At 37.0% G+C, this 18,266-nt stretch overlaps 1 protein-coding gene across 1 annotated transcript in view; it reads left to right on the forward strand.

The window, feature by feature from the left end:
• Sec16 (endoplasmic reticulum export factor secretory 16) overlaps nucleotides 1-18,266 on the forward strand; it is a 627,195-nt gene that overhangs the window by 440,066 nt on the left and 168,863 nt on the right. The window contains exon 26 of the mRNA XM_090400384.1: nucleotides 6,370-6,507. Within this exon, the coding sequence (XP_090256510.1) occupies nucleotides 6,370-6,507 (138 nt within the window). The remainder of the gene's footprint in view (nucleotides 1-6,369; nucleotides 6,508-18,266) is intronic.

The following is an 18,266-nucleotide window of genomic DNA, read 5'->3' on the forward strand; positions in this document are numbered from 1 at the left end:
GAAATAAGAGTTCTGAGAAAGGTGACATGAATGGCAGTCATATTATAAATGAGGCTGAAGAAGGAACTTGACGTAGTTAACATTAAGTTTCGAAAGACTTTTTAGAATCAGCACCAGAATTAAAAAATCGACCTAATCTTAATAAATACGGTTGTATTAAATTTTCCAAGATTTGGGAAACTGATTCTTAGGTCTCTTGCCCAGCACAGCTAAGACTAACCAACAGTGCCCCTCATAGGACTTTAGACTTTCAGTCTAATCTTTTCCACTTAATCTTAGTGCAAACTTGCATGTGTTTCTGCAATTTTAATATTGTTTCCCTAACAATGTCTCAGTGACTGAGATGAAATATGAGTGATTAAATGTGTTAACTATTTGTATGTGGTGTATTTATTCCATTAAACCTCATAATGAGTCTCTTTGTAATCTTACCATTTTTTTTTCAAGATCTCAAACTAGTTCTTTCTAGTTTTAAGAACAACTAGAAAGAACTAGTTTGATTTTGTTGTTGCTTAGTGCAGAACAACTTTCTAGTTGTCTTGCACTGTCATCTGTTCCTTAGAAATCAAACGTTTATTTTCAGTTACAATCATTGATTAGAACTAAGATGAAAAGAAAAACATCAATTAAAAAATTCATTGTGTAGAAATTATGGAGACAAAAACATGCAGAGCAATTGCTTTACTTCCAACTAAGAAAAATAAATTTGACATTTCAAGCTCTATATCAAGATCATCATCACGAATACACATGAACTAAATCACAAGCTATATCACAATAGACATAGTTAATCTAGTATAACTGCTTTAACTGCTAGCCTGACATCTAGTGAGAGGAAGAATAAAATTTAAAATTAAAAAAAAATTAATAAAAAATTTTATAATAAAAATTATAATCAAAAGTATAATAAAAAAAAATTAAAAGTGGAACTACATCATTTAGTACTGTTATCTTTAGGTTTTACCTGCTGATCAGGTTTATTTTGCTGGGGTTCTGCTATCTTGTTTTTCTGATGTGCTATACCTAAATGCCAGATGGATCTCAACCCATATAGCATTATGGGTTGAGATCCATCTGGAATTGCTGGAATTGTTCATCTATCTTTTTTATGTTGAGCCTATACACTAGAGGTTGGTTGATCAATCTATAGTATATTAGTACTGTGTATGGGATTGGGAAAGGAGAAACTTGTTTAAATTTGATTTGATGGCCTGTGTATTGTATTTCTTGGGAAATGGGGGCAGAGACTGTTCAACAATATAACAGTAACTGAGATTTAGGAGAAGGAAAAGAAGCTTGTTCTAGTCAGTGAAGGAGTGTTGGCGGTAATTGCACATGTTCCAACAGTTTCAGTAGAGATTGGAGGAATTCTTAATGCTATTTCATATGAACATTTGCCATGAAAATATTTATAGAAGATTCATATTGCAGAAACTGAACAACTATGAAAGTGGGTGGAATGAGTTGATAAGAGATGGGTTATTAATCAATCTGATTGCCCTCTTCTGTATTTTTATGGAACTCTTAGGGGCCTCACCCCAAGTGTAAGAGCTTATTTGTATAAGCATTAACAGCTCTTTGGAAGTGAAGTAGTGCCATGAGCGAAAGAGAAATCCTGGGTTTTTTTTTTGAAGCTGAGGAGGCAATAGTTGTGATGTGTTTATGCAAGGAGATGCTTGATGTCAGGGTGATTCCAAAAAGAGAAAGCTCATCTTGTTTAGAGATTTGAGTGTTTGAAAGATAATACTGGAAGAAAATATGGTTCTTTTTTGTGGGAAACAAGGCAGAGCTGAGTTTTGCTAGCATTGAAATTAACAAGGTTATCTGAATCCCATTGGAGGCTTGGAGATTAGAATTGAGGACAACAGAGGCTGTAACTTGAGGTGATTTATGTAATGTAAGGTTGGTCAAATGAAAGGAGGAGTGAATGTGCTGCATCTGTGAAACTGTGTATTGGGTTGGTGGTCAACTGTAGTTGTTGATGTACAGAATGAAGAGAGTTGGCAAGAGACCAGAACCTTGTGGAACCCCACCACTAGTTGGAATAGTGAGAGGATAAGGAATCATCCACTATCACACTTAGCATGCATCCAATAAGAAAGCTGGCACTCCAGTTGCAGAAGTCAGGGGACAGAACAAATGATAGGAGTTTGCTTAATAAGCCTTTGTGCCAAAGCTGGTCAAAACTTTGGGAAATGTCAAGTGCAACTTCTTGAGCTTTACTAAACTTCTCCATGGCATTTGTCCAGAGATGGGTGACATGTGAGTAGATCTGTTGATCGGTAGCAGCAGAACAGTGGTGGTTATTTATTATCTGGGTGCCTTCGAGGTAGCACTGGAGTTTGGTATTGATGATACTCTCCATTACTTTAGATATGACTAAGATGAGAGAGATGGTGATAGTTTAATAGTAGTGATGTGTTACCCTTCTTGGGAATGGGTTGAACGTAGGCCAATTTCCAGGCTGCAGGGTGGATATCAGTGGAGTAAGAGTGCATAAACTGGCAAAATAGGACCAGAGTCAGTTCTGGTGCACAAACCTTCAGAACAATTAGAGGAATGTCATCGGGCTACTCTGGAGACTTTTTATTGTCTGATTTCGGACAATATTCTTCTGATCTCTTTGTGGTAATTGAGTATTATGCATCTAGAATGGTTGGGAGACATTTATCCTGATCAGTTGTACATGCATTGGAAATAAAGTGAAGCTAAGAGATTGGCTTTTTCTGATCTAATACAGTATCTGAGTGTGACAGGGAGTATTGGGCAAAAATTATAACCAGTTGCTTTGGTAAGAGACCAAAATTCTTGGCCATTTTCTGTCCAAGATGCAAGTTTTCTGCTTTTTGCTCTTTGTAATTGTTTTTTAAGCAATGATAGTTTTCTTGCAGCTGTTTCTAGCTTTGAGTATATGTGCTAAAGGAAGTTGGAGTCCTTTATGTAAGCAAATAGTGGTATGCTTGAGTTTTTGCTTGTGCAGCCTTGGTACACACCTTTTGGAAGCTTAGTTAGGGGATCAGGCACAGTTCAGAGTATTGTGGAGGAGGTGTTTATATGCCAGTAAGGATTATTTTTGTGATGATGCATTTGGTGCATGTGTTTTGATTTGGAAGGCCAAAAACAATAGTCCAGCCATGGGAATCTCATCTTTCTTTTCCCTCTTACCTTGGGTGTCGAAGGTTTATTAATCATCAGACCTCAAACCATTCACAGGATAAGGTGGTCAGCATTATGTCCCGGTGTATCCTATGTCTGTAGTGTTGAGTTCTCAAGGCCAGTTTACCCCTGCTTTGCGAGATGAAAACCCCCAGGATAAACTGGGGGGAAAAACCCTACTGTCCACGCCCAAGACCGGCTAACTTGGCTATGGTTGAGGAAGATCCTTCAGCTCCTCACATCACTGACAGGAATTGAACCTAGGACACTCCTTACCCAGGCATATGGTTGCAAAGCACAAAGCCACTCGGCTAACTGTGCAGACGGGAAAAAAAAAAAAAAAAAAAGAGGAAGCCATGGGAATGAGGCAGAGAAATCGTGACGGTCATCCCACTTGGCACTGTTATAATGCCAGACTACTGTTGTTTGGAAGTGGCTGTGTGTGAGCATTGTTCCATGGAGGAGACAAGCACTAGATTGTGGTCTGTATTACCTAGAGGACCCACTACATTCACAGTGTACTTTGAAGGGCCACTAGTGAGGAAGAGATCTAGAATGTTTGAGGAGTGATTAGAGTTATCTAGTAAGCATGTGAAGAATTTCTCTAAGGTCATTAGTGATGGCAAATGTCTCAGCATCTTTGTCTGCTTGGCCTGTGCAACTGGAGTTGTGGAACTAGTTGGTGCTGTGAACATTAAAATCTCCTAAGAGGATGATTTTGCTGTTAGGGAAGCAGGACAGTAGATTAGTGTTTAAGGATATGAGGTTAAAGAGATCAGAATAGTTGTTGGGAGTTCAATACAGACAACAAATGAATTTCACTGAGTGAGGCAGGGAGATTTTCAACCAAAGAAGATCAGAGTCAGGAGATTCTAGATTGAGTGCTCTCTGACATGGTATGTCAGAGTGAAAGTATGCATGCACAGATGGGTCAAAATGAGTCCAAGAGTGCACAGTTAGGGAAAGCTGAGTAGTGCTTGGGGGGCAAGTATGATTTGGGTTTTTGTCAGGAAGAGGAGGTGGGGGCTTGGTAGACTGCAAATGGTAGTGGACACTATTAAGGTTGAAATTGAGGCCACGGATGTTGAAGTGAATATGGAAAGCTCTATGGGGCATATGTTTCCTGTGCCATACCTGCATACTGGTTTGCATAGTTTCTAATACTGTTGCTTGATTTCTATACCATCCTTCTTTGTTTGTAGTTGATGATCCAACTATTGTTAGATCATCAACTTTTTTCCTGCTGGTTGTTTTCATAGTTGATGTCCTTGTTCTTTCTGAGCAGAGGTTAGGTCAGGCCAACCTTGGATATGTGATTGGGGCAAGTGCCTTTGCACTTGTTGTTAATCGCTGTTATTAGTTTTGATGTGCTTGTCAGCATATTGCATGTCACTTTCACATGGCATGGGAAGTTCATTCCATTTTTTATTTTATTCGTTGGTAGAAAATGATGGCACCTAATGATATTTTTAGAATTAAATTTGCATCTCCCACTATTTTAGTGATATCATCATTTGGTAATTCACCAGTTTCCATTGGAAAGCTCAGAATAACACTGTTGAATTTCTTCTTTTCATCCTCAGTTGAGTTTGTGTACCATTGACATGATGAGATCACGGAGTTTATTAGTGTCATTAGGAAGAATACTTGCATTCTAGCACTGATTGTCAAGCAGTTTGAATTTAGCTTCCAATGTGTTGATTTTGTGGGAGAAATTTTCATCAAGTGTTCAGGTGCTTTTAATGCTTTTTCTGAAGTTCAGGAGCTGCTTTACTGAAGCTGCTTTACTGCACAATGAACAAAAAGCCTAGATTGAGGTTGATGAGTAGTTATTATTATACGGACACCTCCGTGGAGTGCGAAGCCTCATCACGGGAGATCCAATCTAGCCACACAATCTATCATATCTCTTCTTGAACCCACTAGCACTCACAACTGATTCTGGCAACCCATTCCATTCATTCACAATTCTCCAAGCAAAAAATCTTGTCCTCACTCCCTTACTCACCACACCTTTATTCAACTTCCAGGGATGACCCCTTGTTTTCTGGCCCCTCCAGCCAAGTGCTGAAACATTTCCCCTGTGTCCATCCTATAAAATCCTTTAAGCAACTTAAACGTTTTGATCATATTATCTATTTTTTGCCTATCAACCAATTTTTGCAGTACACAAACCCTCAATCTATCCTCATAAGGAACATTCCACAGACCACTGGTCACTTGCCTCTGAATGCTCTCTACCACTTCCTCATTCTCAAGAAATCCAGGAGCCAGACTTGAGCACAGTCATCCAGATGTGGACGTATCAAGGCCTTATGAAGAGGAATAACACTTCCTTATCTCTTGTTAATGTGTTCTCCAATAACCAAGTAATCTTATGGGCTACCTTAGCAACATGTAAGGTAGATCTAAATTTTAGCTCTCTGTCTGCCATCACTGCTAAATCTCTAGCTTCATATATTTCCTGAAGTGCATTGCCATCAATGTGATACACAGCTTGTAATCTGTTTATCTCAATATGATTAACTTTACATTTTTTGACATTAAACTGATACCCATTAACTTTTGTCCATACTGACAGCCTGTTTATATTGCTATTTAAATAAGTGTTGATAATATTCGAAAAAATAAATTACTTTGATTCTTTGCGTTAAAGAGTGATTTCTCTTAATTCCCATAAGAATTTTTCATTGAATGGGTTCATAACTGGCCTACCTGGCCGAGTGGTTAGTGTATCCACTCTCCAGCCAGAAGGCTGCAGGTTCGAATCCTGCCGTGGGCATGGATGTTTGTGATTGTCTGTGAAAACATTAGTAGTGGTGGTGTTGGGCGGTAGATGGTGTTGGTTCATTGTAGGTGGAGGTAGGTTGTAAGTAATGAGTCTTTGGACTCCCTCCAGGGAGTCCAAAGACTCATTACTTAATTACAATAATAATAATATTTAAGTTATATTTTGGGAGGGCTGCATAATCCATTGGATTTCTTTTATCTTTTGCAAAGCTTCAATGACCATTTTTATAGGTGGCTTCAGACTAAATTCGTTCCTAGAAATTCTGAATAGCAATAAGATGAAATCAAATACTGATATTCATTCCCATTCCTTGAGAATTTTGTTCTCACATATTTATGGATTCAGTGTAATTAACATACTGATTACTAAAATGTTCTTGCTTAATCCACAATATATAGTTTTTTTTATTATTATTATTACAGGTTATAATACAGCATCTTACAATCATGAGAACAGTTTATATTCAAATCAACAATATCAGCAGCTGAATTATCAGAATTATTTATGGGGACAAGAAAGACAAGCTGATGTTTCACCTTTGAATACCCAGGAAGAACAAGGTAGTATTGTTGGAAGAATCAGTGCATAATACATTGACATAATTAATTTTTTATAAATTACATTTGAATCGGTAAAATAAAATACTAAATTCTGGAAATATGTTTTTCGTATTATTCCGAAAAATAAAGTATCACATACAATAAAATAGTTTTATTGATTTCTCGACTAGTTCTGTGAAATCTTTTGTTTCATATTATTAGGATAATTACATGAATAAACTAAAAAACTAGAATAACAGGTAATAGCAATTAACAACCATAGTGAAAATGTTTGAATATGAATAACAATGGAAAGCTTGCATTTGCTATGACGTTGCTTGCTCGTTCATGGAATTGCTGCATGCTACTGATAAATGCAAGCGTATTGTGATCAATTAGTGAAGACCAAACCTGATATAAAATCATCCCTTGTTTTTGTTGCACTGTAGAGGATGTTTACTCATTTCAACTGATTCTTTGAATGCTCTTGAGAAAAATGGCAATCAATGTGGAGCAGTTTTCATTTTAGAAATTATGGACTTTACAACTGTGTTATAAATAACTATTTTAATTTCCCGACGTTTCGACCTTCATATTAAGGTCATCATCTGGAGTATATACAAATATACAAGGACAAGCTGAGTTACATTTCACACAGTAAGCTGAAGAAACAATGATTTGATTACCAGTTATTCTACTGGCATGACCTCTAGTAAAAAAATAATAAACTTTTTTAAAAAATGCAGATAAAATTAAAAATTAATTAAATATTTCGAAACTACATCAAAGCTAAATTTTATTTAAGATAACATGGGAGAAACATTCTTTCATATAGATAGTTTTCTTACAGTAACAATGATGTCCTATTTATAACATGACAATTGTTATATTAGATTTAAGATTCTGGATTTCTATAGTCCTGTTTATAGTTAGCTCTTAGGGAGAAAGATTCTGTGGGTAGAATATGTGCCTTCCATATGCTTGGGATTTTTAGACCATCATTATTGTTCAGATTGGGGTGGTTGATAAGAATCTCACAGGCTTCCTTAAATTTGCATTTATACCATATTTTGGTGTGATGTAAACAACTGGTGCTCTTCCAGTCAATTCCATGTAAAGTGTTCAGGGCATGATCAGAAGGCCAGCTTCACCATAGTTATTATATTTAATGTGTCATTTAAAAAAAAAAGAAAGGTAGAGGAGTTTTGTTTGTTGTGATAGGACTTGATGTTTTGTTGTAGTTGTATATGCTGCCAATTCCTGATTTATGTCTTCTTTTGTTCTCAATGTCTTTGAAATGTTCTGATCAGCATACTTCTCCAGATCTGCTTGTCTCTCCTATGCAGTGCAAATCGCAACTGCAGCTGATCTTGTAGACATGTTTTTTTTTTAAGTGGTTGATGTTTCGGTTTGATTAGAGATCTTGTTGATTGGGAAGAAGGTGATCTTCATATTTTGTTGATGAAGCAATCTGCTAATTCAGGAGAATCATTGCATCTCTTAAAGTCTTAGTTTTCTAGTTCATCTAATTGTTTTGAAGGTATTATTCATAACATAGAAGGCATAGAATATTTTGATTAATGTTCTGTTACAGCCAATTTTAAGCAGGATTGAACTCATGTATTTTCACTCTTGGTTCCTTGTATTCTATTTCATTCGAAATTCTGTAAGCCTTATCATATAGAGAATGGATGGTGGCTATTTTTTTATTTTATTTATTTATTTATTTATTTTTGCATTGGTAGTGAGATGGGATGTAGTGTGTATGTAACATCCTGTGTTTTCCAGCTTTCTATACACTGAGAAATTGAGTGTTTTGTTCAGATACTTCAACAAGTGTATCCAAAAATGGTAAAGACTTATTTGTTTCTAATTCAGTAGGTAATTTAATTCGAGGGTGAAGGTTATTGAGGTAGGTGACAAAATCTTCTAATTAGGTGATAGAAAATTGGCCAGGTGATGAAAATATCATCAACATATCTTTGCCAAATTTTGGTTGTGTCCCTTGATACTGGAAGGCTTTTTTTTACTCCCATCCTCTCCATGAATATGATTAATAAAGGAGAAAGAAGAGTCCATTACCAGTCCTTCTTTCTATTCAAAATATTCATCTTGGAATTTGAAAAATGTGCTATTGATGCAGTGTTTAATGAGATCCACTATGTCTGGTGGGAAAAAGTCTTGTAAATAGTTATGTGGTTTCTGTTCTTGGAGGCTGGTGAAGAGATTTATTATGTCCAGGCTTGCAAATAAATCATTAGGAACCATGTGATGTGAAGGTCTAGCAGTGCCCCCCCCCAATTAGCAAACCTATTCATGAAGTTTTTTTAAAGCCTTTCAAGTATCAAGGAACACAACCAAAATTTGGCAAAGATATGTCGATGAAATTTTCATCATCTAGCCTAGTTCTATTATTCAATTAGAAGATTTTGGCACCTATCTCAATAACCTTCACTTTTAGACAGAATTTAAATAAAAATAAACTCTGTATTTTTTCAAGGCAATAATTATATGTATTCTTCTTCTTCTGCAGCTTTTCCCACTTAAGTAGGGTCACTGTTTGTGGTGAGTCTCCTCTACAACGTCCTGTCTTGGGCTGTAGCCACATCCAAGTTCTTCATCCTCGAGTCCTCCTCCACCATCTCTTCTTTGGCCGTCTGTGCTTCCTCTTCCCCTGCACATCCATCTGCATGACCTTTCTTCCCACATACTCTTCCTCCCTCCTCATCACATGACCAAACCATCTCAACCTTTCCTCCTGTATCTTTGCTCCTAAGTTCGTAACTTTCACCGTTCCCCTTACATAGTCATTTCTCAGATGTTCCTTTCTGGTCACACCACACATCCACCTAAGCATTCTCATTTCCACTACCTCTATCCTGCTCATGTTATTTTTCCTCAGTGCCACAGTTTTCAAAGCATACGTCATAGCTGGTCTCACTACTGTCCTGTAGATTTTGCCTTTTAGATTGATTGGCACCCTCTTATCACATAGCACTCCAGCCGTCTCTCTCTCTCTCCAGATCCTCCATCCTGCTTGTATCCTGCATCCCACTTCCTTCTCAGCCTCACCATCTTCTTTCATTGTTGAACCTAAGTATCTAAAGTCACTGACCTTCCTGATGACATTTCCTTCCAGCTCCAGATCTGTCTCCTGGCTGCCATCCACTTTGCAACACATATACCTTCCATGCCTCCACTGGGATCCTGTCAAGGCCCACTGATTTTCCATTCTTCATCCTCTTTATGGCTTCCTTCCCTTCCACTCTACTAATGTTCTGCACCATCCCCTCATAAGGCTCCCCATCTTCTCTGTGAGTCCTTGCATTTTCTTCATTCAAAAGCCTTTCAAAGTATATTCTCCATCTGTTTCTTATATCCACATCCCTCCTTAATATTCCTCCAGAGTCTTTGATCTGCCTCACATGTACGATGTCCTTTGATGCCTTATTTCTACATTTTGCCAATCGATAAATCTTTCTCTGTCCTTCCTTTGTTTATAATTGATCATAAAGATCTTGATATGCCATGGCCTTTGCCTGTGCAATAGCTCTCTTGGCTTCTCGCTTTTTCTCTCTGTCCTCTTCCACTCTTGACTCATCCCACTTCTGCTTTGCATTCCTCTTAGCTGTCACTGCTTCTTGTACATTATTATTCTACCACCAACCCTCCTTCTGCTCTCTTATCTTTCCAGTTGTTTCACCAAGCACCTCAATTGCACAGCAATTGAGGTTCTTGGCGAAATAGTTATGTATTGAATTACTATATTTGTTAAATCATTTTACTACTGGGAGAACAATATAAAATACTTGGTTGATTTAATTATAAGTTGTTAAATTAAATTTAATTACATATTTCTGTTTTTTTTACACGTAACACAACTTAACGAGAACACTGTAGGCATTCATGTGCGGCAACAAGTTAATCAAAGTCGATTTTCAACGATGATGACAATATTCGTAACATCCTTATTTTACAAATTCACCATCAGATAATGATTTTTTTGCTTTTTCTATCTCTGCGCTTACAACAAATGATGCCAAGAGTGAGCTTTTTTGTATTGATGTTGGTTTAGTAAAAATAGAGCAACGAGCTCTAGAGTCAGCGTGCCTAAAGCCCAAAATCTGGCTCAGATACTTCAATGATATTTTCGCCATCTGGCCCCACAGCCACCGAAGCACTAAATACATTCCTTAGCCACCTGAACAAACAACACAAACGTATCCAATTCACCATTTGAAATAGAAAAAAACAACTCTCTTCTGTTCCTAGACACACTCATCGCACGTCTTCCCTCAGGCTGTCTCTCCTTCTCAGTCTACCGTAAATCTACACACACAGGCCACATACACAAAAATTCTTATCACCACCCAACACAAAACCTATGGGTCATAAGCACCTTTAAACACAGAACTCAAATTATTTGTTCAAACGAACAAGCTCTAAACCAGTAACACAAGATCATCAACCATACATTTATAAAAATGGATACAGTAAAAAAACTATTCACAAGATCCTCCACAGAGATTCTAGTAAAAACAAAAAAGATTTCAAGAATGCTATTGCCATACCTTATGTTAGAGGCATTTCCAAAAAAATGGACAGAACACTACACAAATACAACATCAAAACTCCCGACAAAATTAAGATACCTACTCAGTTTTCCAAAGATCCTCTTCCACATCTAGCCTACCCATGGGGTTTACAAAATATAATGCATATGTAACCTACCATACATAGGGGAAACAGGGCAAACCATCCCAATTAGGAAGGATGAACACAAACGACACATTAAATACCTCCATTTTGGAAAAACCAGCCTATCTGACCACGCACTGCAAACATACCACAGAATTGATTGGAAAGGTACCAAGTACCTTTCCAATTTCCTGGTTCGAGAGGAAATTTAAAGAAGCATATGAAATACTCGAACATAATCCAAATCTGAACAAAAATGATGGCCTAACCATTCCAAGAATGTGGAGGGCCCATTTGCAACCTTTATAGCAACCAGAACAAGTCAAAGAAAAAATCCCAATACAAGGAGACTTGAAGTGTTTTTTTTTTTTCCCCTTAACATTCAATAGCAACTTGAACTGTATAAGTCCAGAAGAATCTTAGTACAGGAGGACTTTAGCAGAGTTTATTGTAGTTTTTTATTTATTTTATTTATTATTATTTTTTATTTATTTAATTTTTTTAATATTTTTTTTTATTTTATTTCATTTTTTTATCACTAGAGGTCAGGCTAAAAAATGATTAATTAACAGTGTAGATTTAATTTTCCTTTATAGAGTGAAGAGCATGTCGCTTTGTTTCCTATACACATGTATCTTTCTGATGATGACCTGAATATGGGGGTCGAAACATCAAGTGTTTTATTTTATTAATAATAAGTAAAATAATCATTTCAACACGTGCGTTTTGTGTCCCTAAATTCGCAAATATGAATTTATCAAGTTATGGTAGGCCAATGCAGTCTTGGTAGTTTGAGCTTAATGCTGAAAAACTGTGCTGTTAATAAAAATTTCTTTTTTATTGATAAAGTATTGTATTTTCTTTCTCTATTTCTATTCACAAATGCCACATGAACTAGTAACAGATATGTCTTTCCTTTTCTAAAATTATAATTTTACCGTTGCACAGTTATTTATGACTGCCATTTACAAAGTCACTTCGGAACTTCAGTGATTTTGATCACAGTTGTGAATTGCTGCTTGCTTATATTGGGTATTTATGATGCGCTTATAGAAGTAATTTTTTCATATGTGTGAATTTACTGAATAATTGTTATTATTACTCCTGTGCATTTGTCATTTTTAAAGCAGAATGCAAATTTTTTTATCTTATTTATGAGAGATTGGTTGGTCAACCTATAGCATGTTAGTATCATATATGGGAAGAAAATTGGGAAATGAGGAACTTGTTCACATTGGATTTGAAAGCTTGTGCATCGTATTCCTTGAGAAACACATGGGAGAGAAGGCTATTCCACAATACAGCAGCAGCAGTAGGAATGAAGGAGGAGAAACTTGTTCTATGAGTATGAAGTTTGACTGTGAAAGGATTTTGGATGGTAGCTGCAGGTGTTTCAATGGATTTGGAGAGAGAGAGAGAGAGAGAGAAAGGGGGAATTATTGATGAGAGTTGTGATGAACAATTACCATGGAAATATTTATAGAAGATGCCTGCAGTAGATATTAAATACTTGAGTTGGTAAAAGATGAGTCAATAATCAGTGTGATTACTCTCTTCTGTACTGTGTTGAGTATTTGTAGGGAGTTCTTAGGGGCACCTCCCCAAATGTGCAAGCAGTACTTAATGGATTGGAAGATTTGCGATTTGCAAAGGATTGATAGCTGTTTGGGAGTAAAGTAATGCCTTGAATGAGAAAGAAATCCTAACTTTTTGGATGCCAAGGAGGCAATGGTGGTAATGTGTTTATTTTAAGAAAGTCTTGATGTCAAGTTAATCCAAAGGCTCTAGAGAGAGATCTCATCTTGTCTAGAGATTTGAATGTTATCAAAGGTAAGGCTGGGATAATATGGTTCTTTTTTATGGGAAATAAGGCAGAACTGTGTTTTGCAGGCATTGAAATTGACAAGGTTATCCAAGTCCCATTGAATGGTTTGGAGATAAGAATTAGGATTTTGCTCTGTGAGTTGTGGTGGCTTGTTTGATGCAAGGTTTGTCAAGTGAGAAGGGGGAGAATGCAATGTATTGTCAGTGGCAAAACTTTGTATTGGATTGGTGGTCAACTGGAGCTGGTTTTGATATAGAAGAAACAGGGTGGGTGAGAGGACAGAACCTTGTGAGACCCCAGCATTAGTTGCTGGGGTCTCACAAGCATTAGTTGTAATGTGTGTTCAGTGAAAAAAACTAGTGACCCAGTTACAGAAGTCACACCTGAAATTTGTCAGACTTTTCCATGGTGCTTATTCAAAGTGTACGAGCAGGTCCTCTATTGAACAGCATTGGTGGAATCCATACTGGCAGTCGTTTATTAGTTAAGTACTTTCAAGATGGCTGTTGATGGTTCCCTCCATTACTTTAGAGAGACTGAGGTGAGAGATTTGGCAGTAGTTTGATAGTAAGGATCTGTCACCCTTCTTGGGAGTAGGTTGAACATGGACTAATTTTCAGAGCATAGGATAGGTGCCAGTGGAGTAAGAGAGCATAGAGATGACATAAAATAGGGGTATCAATTCTGGAGTATAAATCTTCAGGACAGTTAGAGGAATGCCATCAGGGCCAGTGTTGTCTTGGTATCTAATTTGAATAGAATTTTTCTGATCACTTCTTGGTTGAAAGATTAGAGGAGTCGTTGAGTGTTTGGAATGGTTGGGAGAGATTTCCCAAAATCATCTATGAAGGCATTTGAGGAAAAGTATGATACCAGATGATTGGCTTTCTCTGTGGGTTATGATGCAATAGGCCCATCTGTGTGTAGTTGCAGTGGAGTAGCATTGGACAAAAATTGTGGCTAACTGCTTTGGCGAGAACCAGAATGCATGGCTGCCATTTGGACATGATGCAAGTTTCCTGCTTTTGGCTCTTTGGGAATTGGTTTTTGATGCATTGATGATTTTTCTTGCAGCTGTTTCAGGCTTTGGTGTGAGCAGTAAGAGAAGATGGAGATAATATTCTTGATGATAAGCCAGTTGCAGTATGCTTGATTCTTCATATGTGCATCCTTTGCACATCATCTTTTGGAGAACTATGGCTTAAGGAATGGAAATTTAGCATTGAACAGGAAATATGTGCTTCCATTTTGTATTTGATTACTTCAGTGATGTGTTCAGTGCATATGCTTGGAAATGAGGCAGCATAGAAATCTTGGTCATTCCACTTGGTGTTATAATTTCAGACAACTCTTGGTTGAGAATGGCTTTGTGGGTGTTGCTCAGTGGAAGAAGAGATGAGCACAAGGTTGGTCTAATTAAAAAGTCCTTAAAAATAAAAATTAGTATTATCAGATGTGGATATATTTGTATGATGTGTTGCCATATACTCTGGCAAAAGGGTTCATCTTTCTTGCAATATTCATCATTTAAAATCTTTAAAGGTACCTGTGGCATAACTGTAAGCAACAAAATCATATGATAACCACAGTAACTAACAAAAGTACAGATATTTCATACTGAAAATAACAGTACATCATCAATGTGTAGAAACAAGAAAATCAAAGGACAGAAATAAAGGGTATATACAACAATCAGTTTACCAGTTAAAAATGGTTGCTGTGAGTTAGAAATCAAAATTAATATTAATAAACAATATTAAAATTATTTTTGATGTTTACATAAAATGAGACTCTCCCAAACTTTTGGGAGAGAGAGACAATCGTTCCAATTCAGGTTAAGCTGATGTAAAATGGCTTCACATCTTTCTTTGAAAGGGCTTCATATTTAAAACTGCTTCTATGGAGAAGACAAGCTTCATCCAACTGGATGTGTTTAGTGTCAATACTATGTGCCAGACTAGACTTTTGAGGTTTCATATTTTCAGTGTATTGATGGTCATTATTGTTTTTTCCATAGAATGGCATGTCTTTCCAAAGTATGTCAAATTACATTCACAAGGAATCTGGTAAACACAAGCTAATGATAGAAGGGATATCAAAATATCTGTACTTTCATAATTTATTACTGTGGTTATCATGTTATTTTATTCAAAATTTAAAGGTTTTGGTGGTGGCGGTGGTGTGTGTGTGGGGGGGTCACATCAAAAGGGGAAGAATGGAGAAGTTCATAGTTTTGTGTATTATGGCAATAATGCATGTCATTCATATTGTGCACTTTAATTTTGAATTTATATTTATGAATTACATAAGCTTGCTTAGTAAAAATGCTTATTATTTTACAGATGATAAGAAATTCATTAACATTTGACTGTTGTCTGAAATATTGGTACCAGTATGTGTATTAGCATAAAGAAATTTCACATAAGAAGAATGTGTGTGTGTGTGGTCCATTAAGTTATATATATGTTTAAACAGCTAGTTGTCACTTATTTAGGTAGAAATGAGGTGCTTCATTTTTTTAATTAAAGCTCTAGCACAATTTGTCATCCCAAATATGAGAGGTTGTGAAATAACATACAAGTACCAAGAATGGGCAGACTATACAATACTTGAAAGATAAATGTTTATCCTTTTGTTGGAAAGCCCACAGCTGGAATCATCTCGGTAACCTCTATATAGCTAGGGTACCTTTATAAGAGTTTTCAACTGAAGGTAAGTCACCCAGTCTCTTATACAGGTGGCAGAGGTTCCCCCCCCCCCCATAAAATGAATTTTTCCATCTTTCAACACAAGCTGACCAGTTGAATTTGGTTTCATAACCTTAGTTGTTTCCTTCAGTTTCATCTAAAACTGAACTGATGAGGAATAAAGTTAGTTTGAGTTGAACTGAAGATGGGAATGATCAGTTATTGCATGCCTTCATAAATTTAAAGACTAATTGAGAGTGTGAAATACTGATTCAATTCTAATAATTGGCATCTATGATAATCATCAGTTTCTAGTATGTATCCTCAAGGAGATATATAGGATGCTGTAATAATACTTCATAATTAAGATTATGCTACTTAATTCATCAGAGAGAGCCTGATGATAATTTGTAAGCAGCGTGAATGAGCACATAAGGAAAATCCTGTGTGGAAGGCCAGGTCTGGCATGCCTCATTGAGAGTTGTAGAGAGAGAATGCCAAGTACTACTCTTAGAACATGGAGTTGGTTGACCACCCTGGCATACCTGTGTACCCATCATGGGAAATTAAGACCAATGTTGATGAACATCGTTATAGTCGTGAGGAGGTGGGAATGCTCATAAAGACTAGCAATGGGGAACTCATTTAAGTTGGGGGACTCGATGGTATGACTGACTATAATATCAAAGCCTACAAATGATATGTTACCAAAGTTTCTTAATAGGGCTAGTCTGGGTCCAGATTATTAGAAATAATAGGTTAAGTTAGATGTAACTTAGTTTATAAGTTAGGAAAGAAACAATAGAACTGGTTAGATGTAGAGGAAAAATCACAATCAGAGGGAAAATGTGCAAGTTCACTGGCCTAATCTATGGCTGGCCCTGACCTGGTGTTAGTGAGGTTGCAAACAATCTGGCAATCTTAGCAGTACTGGTCTGTGTAATTATGAATAATATATAGTGGCGAGTATGGCTAATAGTCATACTGTGGTGCATGAACTTGAACACCTTTAGGTTCATGTACAACCACATATTCAGAACTAAATGTCTTGAGGTTCTTAATGTGAGATGATGATGAAATGCCTCTAAGTCAAGAACCCCTTCAACAATTCCATTCGTGCCTCGTGCCAATGCACGGATAACGGAGTTGTTTTCATACTGTTACAATGCAATTGCTCTGGTGATGAGGCTGCTAAAACAGAATCAAGGCAACTGTTGAGACTATATGTCCCCCCTGCTTCCTATGCTGCACCATTCAAGTGGCACAACTATTTAACACGAGTCTTGCAACAAGGTGAATCCCAAAGGAATGGAAGGTGGGAAAAATTATTCCAATTCACAAAGGGAAAGTGGGGAGGAGACTAGGACTGCAAATTATATGCCATTGTTAAGGTATTAGAGAAGCTAGTGAAGACTACGATTCAGAAGCAGGTTAATAATAGCAATATTCTTTATGATGATCAGCATGGATTTGTTAGGGGGAGGTCATGTTTTAGCAATCTGCTTATATATTATAAGGTGACAAACTCACTTGATAAAGGACATGCATGTACAGTGGTGTACTTGGATTTTTCAAAGGCCTTTGATAGACTGCCACATGACAAGCTAATAGCTGAACTGAAACAGATGGGATTAGATAACAGACTAGTAAGTTGGAAAGCTGATTGGTTGTTGGACAGGTATCAGCAGGTTGTATATGGAGGAGTGGTATCCCAAAAGAGGTAGGTCACTAGTGGAGTACCACAGGGATCTGTTTTGGGACCATTATTGTTTAACTTGTATGTTAATGACATTGCAGCCAGCTAGCTTAACTGGAGATGTGCAGTTGTGTGCTGATGATGATGCAAAGTTGGGAAGGGCTGTGAGCAGATGTTGTGGCCTTGCAGGAGGATCTGAATACACTATGTGAGTGGACAAATAGTTGGAGCTGTCATTTTAATGTTGCAAAGTGCAAGGTTTTGAAATTTGGTAGGCAAGGTTTGGATGCAGAGTATACAATTAATGGAGAAATTCTGAAGGAGGTAGAGTAGATGAGAGAGATCTGGGATTGATGTGGACAGAGACTTGAATTTTAGAGGAAACATTGCTAAAATTCTAAGAACATCCCCCAACGAATTATGGCAATAATGAAGAGGACATTGACATGTAAAGGCAAAGAGATTAGGGTTCTCCTGTATAAAGCTACATATGGACTACTGTGCACAGATTTAGTCTCCTCGTTTTCAGGGGATGAAGATGCATTGGAGAAGGTCCAGAGAATATTTATTAAGTTAGTGCCAGGTCTGTGGAATGTCAGATATGAGGGAGATTGAGGGAATGCAACTTATAGAACCTTCTGAACAGAAGAAGAGGAAATATGACTGAGGCATATAAGTTGGTGAGAGGTTGTTACCAGATTAATGTCGAAGATATTTCTTAGAGCAGAGGGCAACAAAGGTAGAACTAGAGGTCATCCATGGAAGCTGTAAGAAGCAAGTTTGTATTAAGAGTGATTATTGAGTGGAATGCATTGCCTGAGAGTGTGGGAACTGTGAGAATGGGTTCAAGGCACAGTTCAATGATTTTTTTGTC

This window comes from Typopeltis vanoorti, chromosome 1, assembly GCF_054136105.1.
Source record: "Typopeltis vanoorti isolate ZY-2024b chromosome 1, IOZ_Tvanoo_1.0, whole genome shotgun sequence".
Lineage (NCBI taxonomy): Eukaryota > Metazoa > Arthropoda > Arachnida > Uropygi > Thelyphonidae > Typopeltis > Typopeltis vanoorti.